Source organism: Miscanthus floridulus, chromosome 6, assembly GCF_019320115.1.
Source record: "Miscanthus floridulus cultivar M001 chromosome 6, ASM1932011v1, whole genome shotgun sequence".
Classification (NCBI taxonomy): domain Eukaryota; kingdom Viridiplantae; phylum Streptophyta; class Magnoliopsida; order Poales; family Poaceae; genus Miscanthus; species Miscanthus floridulus.
Genome location: NC_089585.1, coordinates 141,347,990 through 141,363,979, shown reverse-complemented (window position 1 = coordinate 141,363,979; position 15,990 = coordinate 141,347,990). Strand labels below are relative to the sequence as shown.

General features: G+C 41.1%; 1 protein-coding gene across 2 annotated transcripts; it reads left to right on the top strand.

Moving 5' to 3' along the window:
- Positions 1-6,613: 6,613 nt before the first annotated feature.
- On the top strand, positions 6,614-14,961 carry LOC136459956 (phosphatidylserine decarboxylase proenzyme 2-like). 2 transcript variants are annotated; one of them, XM_066459805.1, is made up of 22 exons: positions 6,614-6,944; positions 7,126-7,205; positions 7,641-7,665; positions 7,770-7,829; positions 8,124-8,192; positions 8,461-8,553; positions 8,645-8,695; positions 9,246-9,329; positions 9,420-9,511; positions 9,612-9,767; positions 9,887-9,971; positions 10,076-10,187; positions 10,604-10,704; positions 12,086-12,133; positions 12,304-12,450; positions 12,576-12,671; positions 12,782-12,856; positions 12,961-13,053; positions 13,398-13,484; positions 13,590-13,640; positions 13,756-13,904; positions 14,599-14,961. In XM_066459805.1, the coding sequence occupies exons 1-21, from the start codon at positions 6,741-6,743 to the stop codon at positions 13,897-13,899; spliced, it is 1,953 nt and encodes a 650-aa protein (XP_066315902.1). In that variant the 5' UTR covers positions 6,614-6,740; the 3' UTR covers positions 13,900-13,904; positions 14,599-14,961. The 2 variants fall into 2 exon arrangements, with proteins under 2 accessions (XP_066315902.1, XP_066315901.1); XM_066459804.1 differs by lacking the exon at positions 14,599-14,961 and having other exon boundaries at positions 6,616-6,944; positions 13,756-14,064.
- Positions 14,962-15,990: the final 1,029 nt, after the last annotated feature.

The following is a 15,990-nucleotide window of genomic DNA, read 5'->3' as shown; positions in this document are numbered from 1 at the left end:
TTAATAGCTAACTGTGAATCTCTAAATACTTCAAATGACTCGGCCTTTACTTCATGAAGAAATTGAAGCCCCTTAAGAATACCTTCATATTCTGCTTGATTGTTGGTAGTCATTAGTTTAATTGGAAAAACAAACTCAAAACTTGCCCCCTGAGGTAAAATAATAATAATGCCAATACCACCACCTTGCTTGCATGATTATCCATCAAAGAATAATGTTCAAGGTATCAGTTCTACATAGCCAATACTTGGTTTATAATGCCGAATAATAAAATCGGCTATTACTTGCCCCTTAACTGCTTTAGCCGATTCATACCTCAAATCAAATTTTGATAATGTAAGAATCCACTTTTCCATTCTCTCATTTAATATTGGCACTGACAACATGTGCTTGATCACATCAGCCTTAGAAATAACTGTACACTCAGCCGATAACAAGTAATATCGCAACTTAGTGCAAGAGAAATATAAGCATAAGCATACCTTTTCTATAGGAGACTATCTTGTTTCTGGATCCAAAAGCCTTCTACTTAAATAGAAAATAACTCGTTCTTTTCCTTTAAACTCTTGTATTAAGGCCGATCTAATTGTTTGGCTATCGGCTGACATGTACAACTTAAAAGGTTTACCTTACTGAGGAGGGACCAGCACAAGTGGACACTTCGTATATTCTTTTATATCCTTAAACGCCTTTTGTTGTACATCACCCCATTTAAATTCTTGATCATTTTTCAACTTCAATAAAGGAAAAAATAGCAAAACCATTTCTGACATATTTGAAATAAACCTTCTAATAAAATTAATCTTACTAAGCAAGAATTGTACCTCTATTTTAGTAGTCGGGGGTACTGTCTCATCCATTGCTTTCATACTTTTTTGACCAATTTTATTTTCTCTCTCGTGGATTATAAAACACAAAAATTGTCCAGCTAATACCCCAAAGGCACACTTATTAGGATTCATCTTTAAACCATATTTTCTTGTGCACTCCAAAGTCTCCCGCAAATTAGCTAGATGTTTTTTGTACCCTTTGGATTTCACCACCACATCATCAATGTAGATTTCAACAATTCTACCGATCAAGTTATGAAAAATATAATTTACTGCCCTTTGATAAGTTGCACCAGCATTCTTCAAACCAAAAGTCATTACAACCCATTCAAATAAGCCAATTACGCCAGGGCACCTAAAAATTGTTTTTGCTACATCTTCCTCAGCCATAAAAATTTGATTATATCCTACATTGCCGTCCATAAAACTAATAACCTTGTGCTCGACTGCTGCATCTACCAACATATCGGCTATTGGCATCGGATAACCATCCATGGGTGTAGTCTTGTTTAAATCTCTAAAATCAATGCAAACTCTTAACTTCCCATTTTTCTTATACACAGGAACAACACTCGATATCCACTCTGCATAACGGCATGATCGGATAAATTTTGCTTCTAGTAATCTTTCAGTCTCCTTTTTTATATCATCAAGAATATTTGGATTAAATCTCCTCGGAGCTTGTTTAAATGGCCAATATCTAGGTTTGATCGTCAACTGATGTTCAACAATTGATCCATCTAGACCAGGCATCTCATAATATTCTCAAGCAAAATAATCCTTAAATTCTTTTAATAAATATACCAACTCTTGCTTATACTCAGGATCCAACTTAGCACTTACATACATTGCCCTAGGCCTATCTCTAGGACCAATATCTATCCCCTCTAATTTATCGGTCGACGTAAAGCCATGTCCTAGTTTACTATTTGTACCATCTATTGGATTATCCATTAAAACAAACTCTTAGAGCTGACTACTTAGACCTATTGGCTTTCATCATTGATCTTCATGAAGCCTCCTTTCTATCGCTTGCTAGAAAAACACTCAAAATCTTCTAGTTCCTAGTGCATTGGGTCAGCTGTTGCTATACTCATAGAATCATCAGCATGAACCAACTCAACATCATCTCCTTGTCATTGAATCAAGCATTGATGCATAGTCGATGGTACACAATAATTTGCATGAATCTAATCATGACCAAGGAGTAAACTATGTGAACCCTTTTCATCAATGACAAAGAATGTAGTGAGCAAAGTTTTACTTTCAATTGTCAATTCAACGTTTATTACCCCCTGGTCTTGGATGTGTTACCTCCAAAATTCTTAAGCATCATGTCAGTCTCAATCAAATCTCCTGGTCACTTATCAAGTTTGCGAAAAGTAGTATAAGGCATAAAATTAACAGAAGCACCTCCATCCACCAATATTTTGCTCATCGGCTTTTCATCAATGAAACCTTTCACATATAAAGCCTTCAAGTACCGATGCTTGACTGGCTTATCAAATATAGCTTGCTATATCACTATCAATTTGGCAACCATCTCCTTATATTCTGATTCATCAAAATCTGAATAGACTTCTTGATCTGCTGGAGCTCTAAATTCTAACGGCAAAAGAAAAGCCATTTAAATATTAGCCGATGGTTGACCTTTATCGGCTGTTTGTTTATCATGCCATATTTGAGGTTTACCAGATTTCTGAGCCTATTCTAGCTCTCTATTCCTTAAGCATTGTACTCTTCTTTTCTGACTTCTTGTTAAACCTACTGGACACCATTGCCCTTTTCTACCAAACATGCTCTTCCTCATCACCTTCTTCTTCATAATCAGTTAAATTTTGATTAACAACTCGCTTCCCAAGCCGATCATGAACACTTCTATTTTTTAAGCGTCGATCCATATTATCATGATGAGACTTCATTCGAGCATGGATAGACTGGTGGTTGGCTTGAGATTGCCTAAACTCCCAATATTGTTCACTACACTCTAGGCAATTATTTCTAGTAGGCAATTTCGAACCTTTATTCTAATAATGTCTAAAAAAGGATAATTCCAATATAATTCAACTTGTTCTCTTTCATACCTCTATTCTTCTTATTGACGCTGATATTCTTTCTCTTCCAACCAACACTGATAATCCCTTTCTTTCTATCGTTGCCATTTATTCAACAAGATTCGAGATGTAACATGCGGCCTCATCGCCCCATTTCTTGACATCTCTCCTTGCTCATATCGGCTCTTCTATTGGTCATGACGCCTTTTAACTTCTCTATATTCATCAGCTGACATTTATATCTCTAGATCAACTGTTCTAGTTTCTTTTGCCCTAGTTGATGTTAGAACTTTAGTCTTTCCTTTAAGCAACTTAGCATCAACCATATTCTGATCTTTTGGGAAAGGGTTATCATCAACTTTTATCTTCTAAGGTGTATCAAATTTAAGCTTCCCTTGCTGAATAGTCCTCTGTATATGTTGCTGGAAAATTCTGCACTCATTAGTAGAATAAGAAGTAGTGTTATAAAATTTGTAGAACTTCTTATTCTTCAACTGATCAGGAGGTAATATAACATGATTGGCGGGCAATTTAATCTGTCCTTTCTCAAGCAAGAAATCAAAGAGCTTGTCTGATTTTATGACGTCAAAACCATAACTTTCTTCAACTCCTTTTCCCCAAGTATTTGGAACCATCTCTTCTTCATCATCCTCACCATCATCATCAACTAAATATGGATTATAAGCTTTAGCAATTACAGCATTCTTCTAGAATCAGGTATCTCTGCGCATATTCTAAAATTGGCTATTAAGTGCTGCCACCCGTTGAGCCAACTGACCTAAATTGTCAAACTCTTGCCCAAGCAGTTTTTCTCTCCATGTTGGCAACATTCCTTGAACAACCAAAGTAGTTAACTGAACATCAGTTAGATTCAATGAGAAGCACAAATTTTTTGTTTCTCAGAACCTCTGAAGAAACTCAGCACCCGATTCATTAATTTTTTGTCTTATGGTTGTCAAATCTGTGATTTTTCTTTTCTCCTGTCCCAATATAGAAATATGTATGAAATTTCTTCTTTAGGTCAGTCTAATTGGTAATAGAATTAATTGGTAACGATGAAAACCAGGTGAAAGTTGGGCCTGACAGGGACAAAGAGAAGAAACGAACTCGATGAGCTTCTTCAATGGATGCTTCACCCAACTGAGTAAGATGCCGACTGACATGTTCTATTATACTTATAATATCTTGACCACTGAACTTAGCAAATTCTGGAAGACTGACATGTTTGGGCAGAATGTTCTTACGTCCAGTTTGTCGCTGCTGTTCGTGTTATTAGCACCGAAAGTTTATAGTAGGGGTTACAAACGGGTGAGAGAGGGACATGTCCTAAGTCTCTAGTGAAAGGGTGCTGAGAGCTCGGTTGCTGCTCTTGTGTGTGTCTGGATCTAATCAGTTCGAGGTCGGATCAGATCGGTCCTCAATGGGTCGATCTCTTCTATGAGACGCCCTGCTTTCCTTTTTATAGGCCAAGGGAAAGCACGGGTTATAGTGGAGGAAAAAAGAAGACTAAGAGGAAGGCCTTTAGAATCGCTGGGTCCTTCTTGTCCTTTATGTGAGTCCTGTCGACCCATGTAGATGTCAACAGGGACAGCTCCACGCCGCGGCCCTATCCGTCACTGGCGCCATGTACAAGCGTTGTCTGCCGGTCATGGCGTTCCATTCCATCGTAGCGGACGTCGTGGTGAGCTGACGTGCCTGTCAGCGTTCGTACGGGGGTTAGACAGAATATCACCGGTACGCCCGACGCTGTTCCTGATGTGAATCCTTAGGTATGATCCGTCATGGCCGCGGGTTACATCGGGGCGTGCCGGCCTCTTCCTTGGTGTCAGAGTTTTGACCCAGGCACATACGCTTGGACCTGAAGTGGTTGACAGCGGTATGGGTCTCCGTCAGGCGAGACGGAGCCCGACCCTAGAGGTCGGGCGAGGCGGAGCACGAACCTAAGGGTCGGGTGAGGCGGAGCCCGCCCCCAGAGGTCGGGTAAGGCGGAGCCCGTGGCCTTGGGATCGGACAGGCGGAGCCCGTGGCCTCGGGGTCAGGCGAGGCGGAGCCTGCGGCCTCGGGGTCGGGCGAGGCGGAGCTTGCATGCCTGGGGGTCGGTTGGAGCTGTAGTCGCGCTCTTGACTGCTCGGATGAATCAATGTTGATGGTCATTAACTCCTCCTCTTTGGGTACCCTAGTATTGGTCCCCGACAACGAGTCATGTTTTTTAAATCGCCGGTATGAGGTCGTGTTTCGAACAACACTGTTGGCGATACTACAACGCAGACGCACGATTGTGATGAGCCGACGGTCACTGTGTGTTTGGCGGGCTTTTCTGGCTTATTTGGTTGAAACGCACTGCCGCCGCCGAAATAAACAGTGACTTTGACTTTTCCTTGTATGCCTACTCTACTAGTCTATCTTAGACTTGTTGCTCATTGCTTTCATTGTTTTTGTTTGTAGCAAAAAAAAAAAAAAATCATGCCTGTATTCTTGGGACGAGAAGGCTTGCATTTTCGGTTCCTTAACTCAGTAAGAATTTGAACCATAAATAAACGTGTGAAAAGACACCTCCTTTCAACTCCGGCTACTATGCTGAGCCAGCATGTGCATATATGCTTAGGGCATGTTTAGTTTCAAAAAATTTTTTTTTTGCCTCCTACAGTAAAAGAGCATGTTTGGACACATGCATGGAGTACTAAATGTAGACGAAAAAAAATTAATTGCACAGTTCTCGGCAAAATCACGAGACGAATCTTTTAAGTCTAATTAGTCCATAAAAAGCCTTAAGTGCTACAGTAACCCCACATGTGCTAATGCCCGATTAATTAGTATAATTAGATTCGTCTCGCAGTTTTTTGATGGGTTCTGTAATTTATTTTTTTATTAGTATAAAAAACCCCTTCCGATATCCTTCCGACACATTCGATGTGACACCCAAAAATTTACGCCTCCCCCACTAAACACACCTTTAAAATACTAGCTAATCTCAGTCTTTGCTTCCCATTGCAAAAAGTGTGAACAAATGCAAGTGCACGAGAAAAGGGTTTGCTGATTTTTTTTATATAATCGTGCATCACGTCACAAATCATCGTCTACTTTTGCTGCTGTCCTGGACTGTCAGCACAAGAAGCGGCCGATTACCGTTCAGAAAAAAAAAAAAACTCCAAACTCCAAAGTCCCCGTTCGCTTGGAGAAATTTAGAGAAATCTGGATAAATCTGAAAGAATATATAAGAAAAATAATCTGTAAACAGTAAAATTTAGCCGGAAACAGTATTTCCTCCGTACCAGCCGAACGCAGAGTAATGTTATGTTTGAATCTAGTTACTAAAATTTAGGAGGTGTATCGAGAGGATGTTGCATGGGGTGTTCGGATACTAATAAAAAGCAAATTACATAATCGAGACAAATTTTTTAAGCCTAAGCAATCTGTCATCAGCACATGTTTACTATAACAAAACATTGTCAAATCATGGACTAATTAGGCTCAAAAGATTCGTCTCTCAAATTAGTCGTAAAAAGTTTTATAATTAATATATATTTAATACTCTATATATATGTCTAAATATTTAATAGGACCACGACTAAAATTTAGAAGCGTCAACCAAACGCTCCTTAAGAGTCTAGAGGAAGATGGTGGATGGAGGCAGCAGTGGAGGAGCATGACATTGACACCCACAAAGCCTGCCTGCCCAGGTGAAAGAAAGCGAGGCATGTCAGCATGTGAAAAGGGACTCGGCTTTGGCCTTGGTGGGCGGGCGTCGATTCTTCCAACCTCCCCCATCTGCCCAGCCGTCTCGTCTCGTCTGACGCCCACAGCCCCACACCCACTACGAGCGCGCGGTTCGTCTTCTCCAACTTGTCCGAACCGGATGGGCCACGCGGCGTCGCGGCCCAATGGCTACGCCAGCGACGGCGACGGCTACGGCGAGGTACTGCCCTCGCGCTTCGCGCGCTTCCGACGCCGCCTCCGCCACCGCCTCCACCGCCGCCGCGGCGCCGGCGACGACTCCGCGTCCGCCAAGGCCCTCGCCGCCGAAGGCTTCGCCGGCATCGCGCGCATCCGGATAGTCAAGGTACGTAGGCTGCGCGCTGCAACTCCGCTGCTACGCACATGTCTTAGCATAGCACCAAGTTTCGCTCCGCTTCGACGCGGCCATCCGAGGCGGAACCCGTGGATTTGATTCGTATCGCATCTCTGACTCTGACTCTGACTCTGACTCCGTGTTTGATCCTCTGATTCGGTTGGTGGGGCAGGCGGATATGCAGTTCAAGGACAAGTTCTTCGCGTGCCTGTCGCTCGGCGAGCGTACGTACCGCACCGAGACGTCCGACAAGTGCGTCCTCCTTGCTTTCCTTTCACTACCTTCACTACTCGAGAGATACTCGTACCCTTGTTTCATTCCATCCCATTCCTCTGCAAGAATATTCCTGTCTCACTCTCATGTCTGTGTGCTGTGTCCCTCCAATTGGTAACTCTCAAATGTCTGTCTGTGCCCTCCGATTTAGTAAATTTTAACTTCCACGCGGGTTTACTGAAAACTACCACAACCAGTACCACCCACTGCATATTGTGAATTGGCTTTGCCTGTACTTCCTTGATTCCTTCTAATTAAGAAATGCATTTCATATTGTGAATTGGCTTTGTCTGTACTTTTTTTTTTATTTTGAAATGCATTTATTACCACCGTAGTGAGACATTACTATCCAGTAATACCTACTACTAGTACCAGTTTCGATTCGAATATGTGAACCTTTTTCTTTTCTTGCAGTACGCACAGGCCTCTGTGGGACTCGGTGAGTGAGCCTCACACTTTCTCTGTGAACCTACTGAAATGTCAATTTAAGATTGCTTCCTCATCTACTTAAAAATTGTTATCATAGTGCTGATAAATTTGCAGGAGAAGAAGGTTATAGTAGAGACAAATGGACCTCATATTGCACGTATCTCCGTTTTTGAGGTATGCGGCCCCTGGAATAATTAAAAGTATGTTGAGTGCTGCCCTTTCATCAACTAAAAGCATGCTAGTCTACGTGCATACCTGTATGGTTTTCTGTTACAATGTAATCATTTTATTTATATACATACATCCTTCCAAACAAGCAAATTATTGGACAGCTTCATAAGAACTTTTTTTGATGGAAGTAAAGTTATATTAAAGTATATAGACAGTGCCTTTTCAACTTTTATTGATGGAGGTAAAGCAAATATTAAAATATATAGACAGTGACTTTGCATGCCTTCTACTTTGCAGACGAACCGATTTTCAAAGAATACTTTGGTTGGTTACTGCGAAGTTGATCTCTTCGAAATGCTTACTAAGGTAACACTATTGTTCATCTCATCCTTAAATCATATTTGTCTCCCTGTCCGGGCTATTTCTTATTTTCTTTTGGAGAGGCTCATGTCCACTTCAGTCTAGTAGGCGGCATACCATTTAGCTAGAGTAGACCCTAGGGATTTTTTTTTGTCTTTTTAAGTTGGAGACACTATTTCCGCTTGTTGGTGATTAAGACTATTAGCTTTCTTTTCCTTTTCTAATGTAGATATTATGTTGGGAATGCTCCTGAACTTGAATTTTTCCATATCAGGAATTGGAGGAACACTCTGAGGACCTTCCTCTGTTGGACCCATCGTCACCCAATACTAACGTGGGCAGCATATCCATCTCCTGTCACATCGAAGTAACTGTTCTTGATTATTTGTCTTTTTATCAGAACTCACAGAGCACCGTTCATGTACTGATTTTATTTTTGTCCATTTACTCCATTGCAGGACCCTGTTGAAACAGAACAAAGCTTTGCCCGCCGTGTCTTAGCTATAGTGGTATTCTTTTAATACTGATTGTCTTCATATGTGATTATTACTTACGAATCACATCATTGGAAGAATGGAGCATGCCAACGTTTTTCATGCTATTTTTAATAATTGTGTGCTCGTGATATTTAGATGTGAATCATATTAATAGCTTATAGCTGTAACGAGTGCATTGGTACTGAAGCAGTTAAACTAAGAACTGAGGTAGAGTTCCAGCAGAATTGAAAGAAACATTTATTGGGATGTCCTGGACTGATGATTTTTGTGTTAAAAAAACATTTAGGACTTGGTGTACTAAAAGACAATGCTCTGCAATGAGTGTGCTTGTATAGTTGTATTATAATATGCCTTATTTACTGCAGTTGCACCTCGTCTAATTTTGTTGTTGCTGTTGCTTTTACCAAGTGTCCGACTCAAAGACAATATTCTTTAATGCCCAGTGATCACAATGTTGCTGAATTCTTTCGAATATGATGCTCGTCAATTTCCTTTTGCGTGTGTTGCCTTTATTTCTTTGTGTTCCACCCTCCAAGACATAACATTTCCCGCACTGCAACAGGACTATGATGAAGACGGAACACTTTCCTTATCTGAGTTCTCAGACTTGATGAAAGCTTTTGGTAATAAATTAGCAGTTGCAAAGGTTAGACTGTATTCCATTTTCTTGGAGAGTATGTTCCCTGTATTCAGTCCCTTCTGTTTGTGCATCTTATTAATTTCTTTCATACATTAGATTGAAGAGCTTTTCCGTCAAGCAGATACAAATCGTGATGGCATAGTTGACATAGATGAACTGGCAGCCCTACTGGCTGATCAACAAGAAAAGTAACAATTTGCTACTTTGTATTTTGTTATGTTTTGAAATTAATTATTGCTTATCTCATAAGTATAGCAGTATCATTGATTATGCTGCCCTCTTTTTCAGAGAACCACTTATAAGTAACTGCCCTGTCTGTGGTGAAGATCTTGGGAAATATGATAACATAAATGATATGATACATATGACACTTTGCTTTGATGAGGGAACTGGTAATCAGATTATGACTGGTGGATTTCTAACTGACAAGCAGGCTTCTTATGGGTAAGATGCTTCATTCATTGATGTGTCTAGTCTTATTTCTACCATTTTATCTTGTTTATTATGAAATATCATGAAAATATGAGCAATTTATACTATAGTCACATAGTTGTCATCTGCAGGTGGATGTTCAAGCTCAGTGAATGGGCACATTACTCCACATACGATGTTGGTTTGCGCTCCGGCTCTACAGCTTCACATATTCTGGTGTGTTAAGTTGTTCCATATGGTAGATTAACTTAAAAGTTTTGAGTGATGCAAGATATGTTAGTTGTATTGTGCCCTTCATTAAATCAATGCTGTGATATAAGGTTTTTGACCGGCGAACAAAGAGGATAGTCGAAGAAGTTATTGATGGAAAAATTGTATTGTCCATGAGGGCTTTGTACCAATCAAAAGTAGGCCTCACTCTTATAAATACAGGTACGTTGGATCGAATAATATTAGTTTGTCTCATGTTCCCACTATTAATTTAGATGATCATATGCTGAGGTCCACTAGATAGACTCACCGAAAATGATCTGTATTTGCTTCACTCCTAAGGATGGAACCATGGAATCATACTAAATAATGCTGGTTTGTGAATTGATCTGTTGTGATGTACAACAAGCTTCCTGCAATTGATATTTAGTTGGTGAAGCAGGTCATGAACAAGAAACCAACTGTTTGGTCACCAATTACAATCTTGCATTTAAAAGGGAAGACAAAATTCCTGTAGCTCGTCACCCCCTTGTGCTTATGTAGCTGTAGTCTGTAGGCAAGAGTAACCTAGATAACTATGGGCTACTTAGAAGCCAGTATACAGATTCATTCAATGTACTCACAATGTTGTCATGCAGGTGTTAAAGACCTCTTGAAGAACCTATCTGAGAAGCAAGGAAAAAAGATGAACTCACCGGAATCTGCAAAAGATATTCCCAAGTTCCTTGAGTTATTTAAGGTGCAGAGTATGACTAAACCTTTTTTTTTACTTAATTCTTGATGAAGGTGCCTCTCCGCAGATTTTGCGGGGGGAAGGCTTGCCTCGGTTTTTCCCTTCCCCAGACCCCACTCATGTGGGAGCCTCCGGCACTGGGTCTGCCCTTAATTCTTGATGAAGAATATGCACAGTTGCACATGATTTGCAAACCTAACGAACCCTAGAGATCATGTGATGTGGAAATATTCTGTGGTCCCATGTTTATGTTGTAATTGCTTAGTGCCACCGCCACCTTCTGCCTGAGTTATGCTCATATGCTGTTTGTCTGTTTTTTTTTTTTGTTTGTTCTTATTTTCTTTCCATATTACAATGAAAATGCACTTACTGTAAGATAATCTGCTGCTGCCCCTCTCTTCTGTTTTGCTGCAGCAGTAGAGTTGGCAATTGGTCAGCTCTGCTGACTACTGCTGAAGTATGGCAATAGGCCAACTACTTCATGTACTAGTTAGTACAAGTAGATGTATGGCAATAGGCCACTAGTTGTAGTGGCTGATCTCAGCCATGTAGGAGTAGTTGCAACACATTCAGAGTTCAGTTCAGTGCTGCCGTGCTGGTGCTTGTGCTGTGTGTGCTCTGTTCTCATCTTCTTCTATCTCTAGCCGTGAGTGAGAGTGTGAGTGTGAGTGTGCTGGTGAGCTGATTGCTCACATGTGCAGGGGTTTTCTGTGCCAACACTTAAGATACACAAATCATTATATGTCAGAGCTGTGTTAATTCCAGCACTTGGTTGTTTCACTTTTAATTTTCAAGTAACATAAGTAGTATGGAGTCAAAAGTCCTTGTCCTTGGATATATATATGGAATAGAACTTTTAATTACAACAAAACTCTAAAAAAATAGTGTACTTTTACGAAGCTTTCTCAATATTTTCCTATCCTTCAAATTGTGCAAAGATATATATAGAATATGGGCTATGTGAAGAAGGTGTGATCCCAGAAATGTATACTGGTTATTGAAGGCCTGCTTTTGGTGAATGATAGAAAACACAGAAGCAGGAGAACAACAAACCCTTTTCCCCATTCAATTTCTATTTTTTAATTTACATAGAGGCCTTGGAGGTAATGCAAAATCCAGTCTTCATTTGTTTTTTCTTTGGGAGCAAAAATCAGTCTTTATCTGTATCTTTTAAGCTCAATCTTAACTGTGTGGGAATTTGGTCCATGGATGAGTCTTCGTCAATAGCCTGACTATCTCTGTTGATTCTTGCTAAAATGCTAGTTATTTGGTCTTGATATTGATCCATTTTGTTGCTTATCTATCTGAAATTCTGAATGTAGTTTGATCATTTGCATTTATATAAACCATTGTTGTCAACTTAGATATTCATTGTATATAACTGCAGGGTCAAATTAATATGGATGAGGTCAAGGACCCTATTGAAAGTTTTAAGGTATGTATCTATAGTAGTAATTCAAGCCATCATGTTCACTATCTGTTGGACTTCCTATAACACCAATGTTTTCGGAATGAAGTAATAATAGACATTGATGGGATAGCACATTTGATTTGATTTTGAATAGTCTTTTGTATGGGCTGAATTAGTTTTTTTTTTCTTTGTAGACTTTCAATGAATTTTTCATAAGAGGACTGAAGCCTGGTGCCAGACCAATTGCACATGGTGACCAAGACAGTGTTGCTACTTGTGCTGCTGATAGCCGTTTAATGGCTTTCAGTTCCGTTGATGAGAGCACAAGGCTTTGGATCAAGGTGAAGGCACTATTTGACTAAGAGATGAGACTTATTGAGACATGTCCATACAAGCACAACGCGTGATCCTTCATATGGTAGAATGTTTAGTTGATGTCTCACTATAGTATGCCTTCTGTTCCTAGGGCCGCAAATTTTCAATTGAGGGTCTCCTAGGGACCAGTGTGCACTCAGATGCTTTAAGCAATGGATCATTGGTCATTTTCCGGCTTGCACCTCAGGTACAACTTTTAATCTCCTTGTTAAGATAAAAATCCTTACTTTTAAAAGCTCAATGTTTTGTCGAAAATATACTCTGGAATCATGAATATTAACACTTTGTAATGTGCAGGATTACCATAGGTTTCATGTGCCAGTCTCAGGAATTGTGGAGAAATTTGTGGAAATTCCTGGGTGCCTGTACACGGTATAGAATACTAATATCGGAAGTATATCGGCATGTTTGTGTTATGTTATATTTCTTGTCATTTCTCAGCATCTTACTGATGCTGGTCTATTTGCATTTGACAGGTCAATCCCATTGCTGTGAATAGCAAGTATTGCAATGTATTCACTGAGAATAAAAGAGTTGTCTCAATAATATCAACTTCCGAGTTTGGAAAGGTTTGCATTTTTGCTCTTTTACATTCTTATGTTGGAATGTTGGATCAATTTTTTTAATTGAATATTGGATTAATTTACCTCCTAAAGTTGTCAGCAAACTCAACAGAAAAGGGTGTCCAATGCGGCAATGCTCATGTAGTTTAGAATCTTCCCCAGTATTTATTGAATAGTTCGAACTGGTCTGACCTGATGCTACAGTTGAATTTGTCAATGTATGTTAAATTTGATTGTTTATCAGGGTCTTTCTGCATATTTCTTGTTTACCGTTTCTTTGAGATGAACTGATAATAAAGTCAATACAGCCTGATGCAATGACTTTTCTTGTTTCTGATGGCATGGTTCAGGTAGCATTTGTTGCGATTGGAGCAACCATGGTAGGAAGCATCACGTTCGTGAAAAAAGAGGGTGACTACATCCACAAAGGAGATGCGGTATTTTTCATGCATTTCCTCTTAATATATTGTGATAATTTCTTCTGATGTTTGTGTGAAGGTGTAAAATTATCTGTTCCATCTTTTTTTTCCCCTCTCTTCCAGTTTGGGTATTTCTCCTTTGGAGGGAGCACAGTGATATGCGTCTTCGAGAAGGTTCTCTCATGCTTCTCTGCTCACTAGCTATCTGTCCATTTTATACACATAAAAAATTGCTGCCACTCATACATACAAATTCTAAAACGAAACTAACTTTGACTCTGTGTGGCAGGATGCGATCCAACTTGATGCTGATCTCGTGGCAAACAGCGAAAGGTCACTGGAAACCCTTGTTTCTGTTGGTATGACACTGGGCGTCTCGACAAGGAACAAGGGGCTGCAAGTCCCGGTTCTGCAGAATTTTTCGCTTGAATGACGTAGGTAATACTATGATATAGTTAGGACGGCCTCCATGGTACATAGCTGTAAATTGCGTGCAGGTTAACAGTAGGGTGTATTTGCAACTAGCAACTGCCACTTGATTTGAAAACAAGGAGATTTGAAACATACAATAGCATTTAGTGCCAGATGTTAACTAGAATCATGCTGATCCACGCATCTTGATGTGAACTCACAAGATTAGTCCTAATCATGAGGCACCGGGCCTGTATATGATACTCCAGATCATAAATGGCACATCTTCAATCTAAAAAAAATGGCACATCTTCCAAATCCAATTAGTTAGGATTTACCAATACGGTACATGGATTTCCTACTAGGCAGGCTAGAGGAGTCCTGGCCTAGAATGGAAGGGGAAATAGGGAGTGGTGGAGGCGGCCCTGTCAAGATTGCTCCTCTGCTCTTTCTTCCTCTTTTTCCCCTCATCCTGCTTCACTCCTTGCTCCTTGTGGTGCTGCTGCTGCTTCTTGGTGATATCGTCGTGGGAGTCTTTGACGGAAGACGACGGTGAGGATGGCTTCTTGGGGAGCACCTTTGCGAGCGATGGTATGCAGGAGAGTCCCATATGGGCTCTGGTCTGCTTCTCCAGTTATCCTGACGATTGGGTGGGTGTTTGTGTGCTTGCTTGACAGTCTTGACTGCTCTCGTGTCTGACATTGGAAATTTGGAATGCCAGGTGATGCTCTGGGCAAACACCCATTTGGCCATTTATATGGGACTGGGAGGGAGAGTGGAGGTGCCTCCAAGTTCCAAGCTTCTTCCTGCGGAAGGTTGTCCGACCTTCCTGCGCAAGATTGCCAGTTGCCACTTCAACTCTAGCTTTTTTTTTTATCTTAAGAAAAAAAATATAACGTAGCACGTGGTCAGCACTGCGTGACCTATATGCTTACGTCACAATATCACTGGTGGTGATAGGAAGTATCTGACAGGTGGGTGTGGGCCTGGGCCCAGCTGTCATCGGCTGAGAGCCCATTGCACGGAACCATGAAGGGTATTTTGTATGTATTTGCGTTTTAGTGGTTCTCAAGCTCTGATTGGTGGTTTCTGGCTTTCTGCAATGACGATACTGACTAATAAACGTCTAAACGTGCAATTGCAGGGCTCGTTCAAATATGCCATTCGCCATGGGTATCTGAACAAGCACCAGGAGATAACAAAAGCTTTCGATCCCCGTTCGGTTTACCCCATATTCGGTTTGTTCGGCTTCTTTTTTCAGCCGAAACAATATTTTTCTCTCACAACAATTTAGCCAAAACAGTATTTTTCAACTAGTTTCAGCCAAAAATTCTACCAGCCGAACAGGGCCTGAACTACACTAGCATGGGTCGCCGGTTGTCGGTGTTTCGTACAAGCACCGGCAAGTGAATTTATAGTAATGCGCGTTAGGCTCGGATGGTGCGCTAAAGGACACAGAATTTATACTGGTTCGGGCGGAACGTCCCTACGTCCAGTTTGTTGCTGCTTGTGTTATTAGCACCGTGAACGGTCTGTAGTAAGAGATACAAACTGCTGAGAGAGGGACTGGTCCCAAGTCTCTGATCGAAGGATTCAAAGGTGGTCAAGAGCTTCGTAGCTGCTTGAATGTGTGTATGAGTGCGTACTATCGTTTTTCCCCGTCCCTTCGATGGAGGATGTGCACCCCCTTTTATAGATGAAAGGGGTGGCTTTACAAGGGTGAAGACTCCGGGATGCGTATTCTACTTAGTCTTGTGGCTTACGTTTATCCGATCAGGTCCTCCATCCTGATGAGTGCGGAGGAAGATAAGTGCTTACGATATTGTCGATGTCTCTGTAGGATGTCAGGCTAGTCACAGAACGCTGCCCTGCGCAGGATATGGGCTGTAGTACGGTGGTTTTGACTTATGAGCCTCTCCCAGCCCCGCTCCGTGAGCCTTCTGGTTCCCATGATTCCTTGTTGGGAGAGTTCGGGGTCGGGGTCCGGTGTGGCACCGTGGCCAAGGCCTTCTGACTGGGAGGACCTGAGGGGTCGGGAAGCGGGCGACGCTCCCTCGGGTCCACAGCGTGGTGACGGAATACCCGTCGTCCGCGGAGATAACAAATCCGTTCT

Coding starts and splice junctions, on each gene's coding strand:
- LOC136459956 (XM_066459805.1), top strand. CDS start 6,741: ATGGGCCACGCGGCGTCGCGGCCCAATGGCTACGCCAGCGACGGCGAC. Junction 10,705..12,085: donor AGTTCCTTGAGTTATTTAAG/GTGCAGAGTATG, acceptor ATATAACTGCAG/GGTCAAATTAATATGGATGA. Junction 13,485..13,589: donor ACATCCACAAAGGAGATGCG/GTATTTTTCATG, acceptor CCTCTCTTCCAG/TTTGGGTATTTCTCCTTTGG.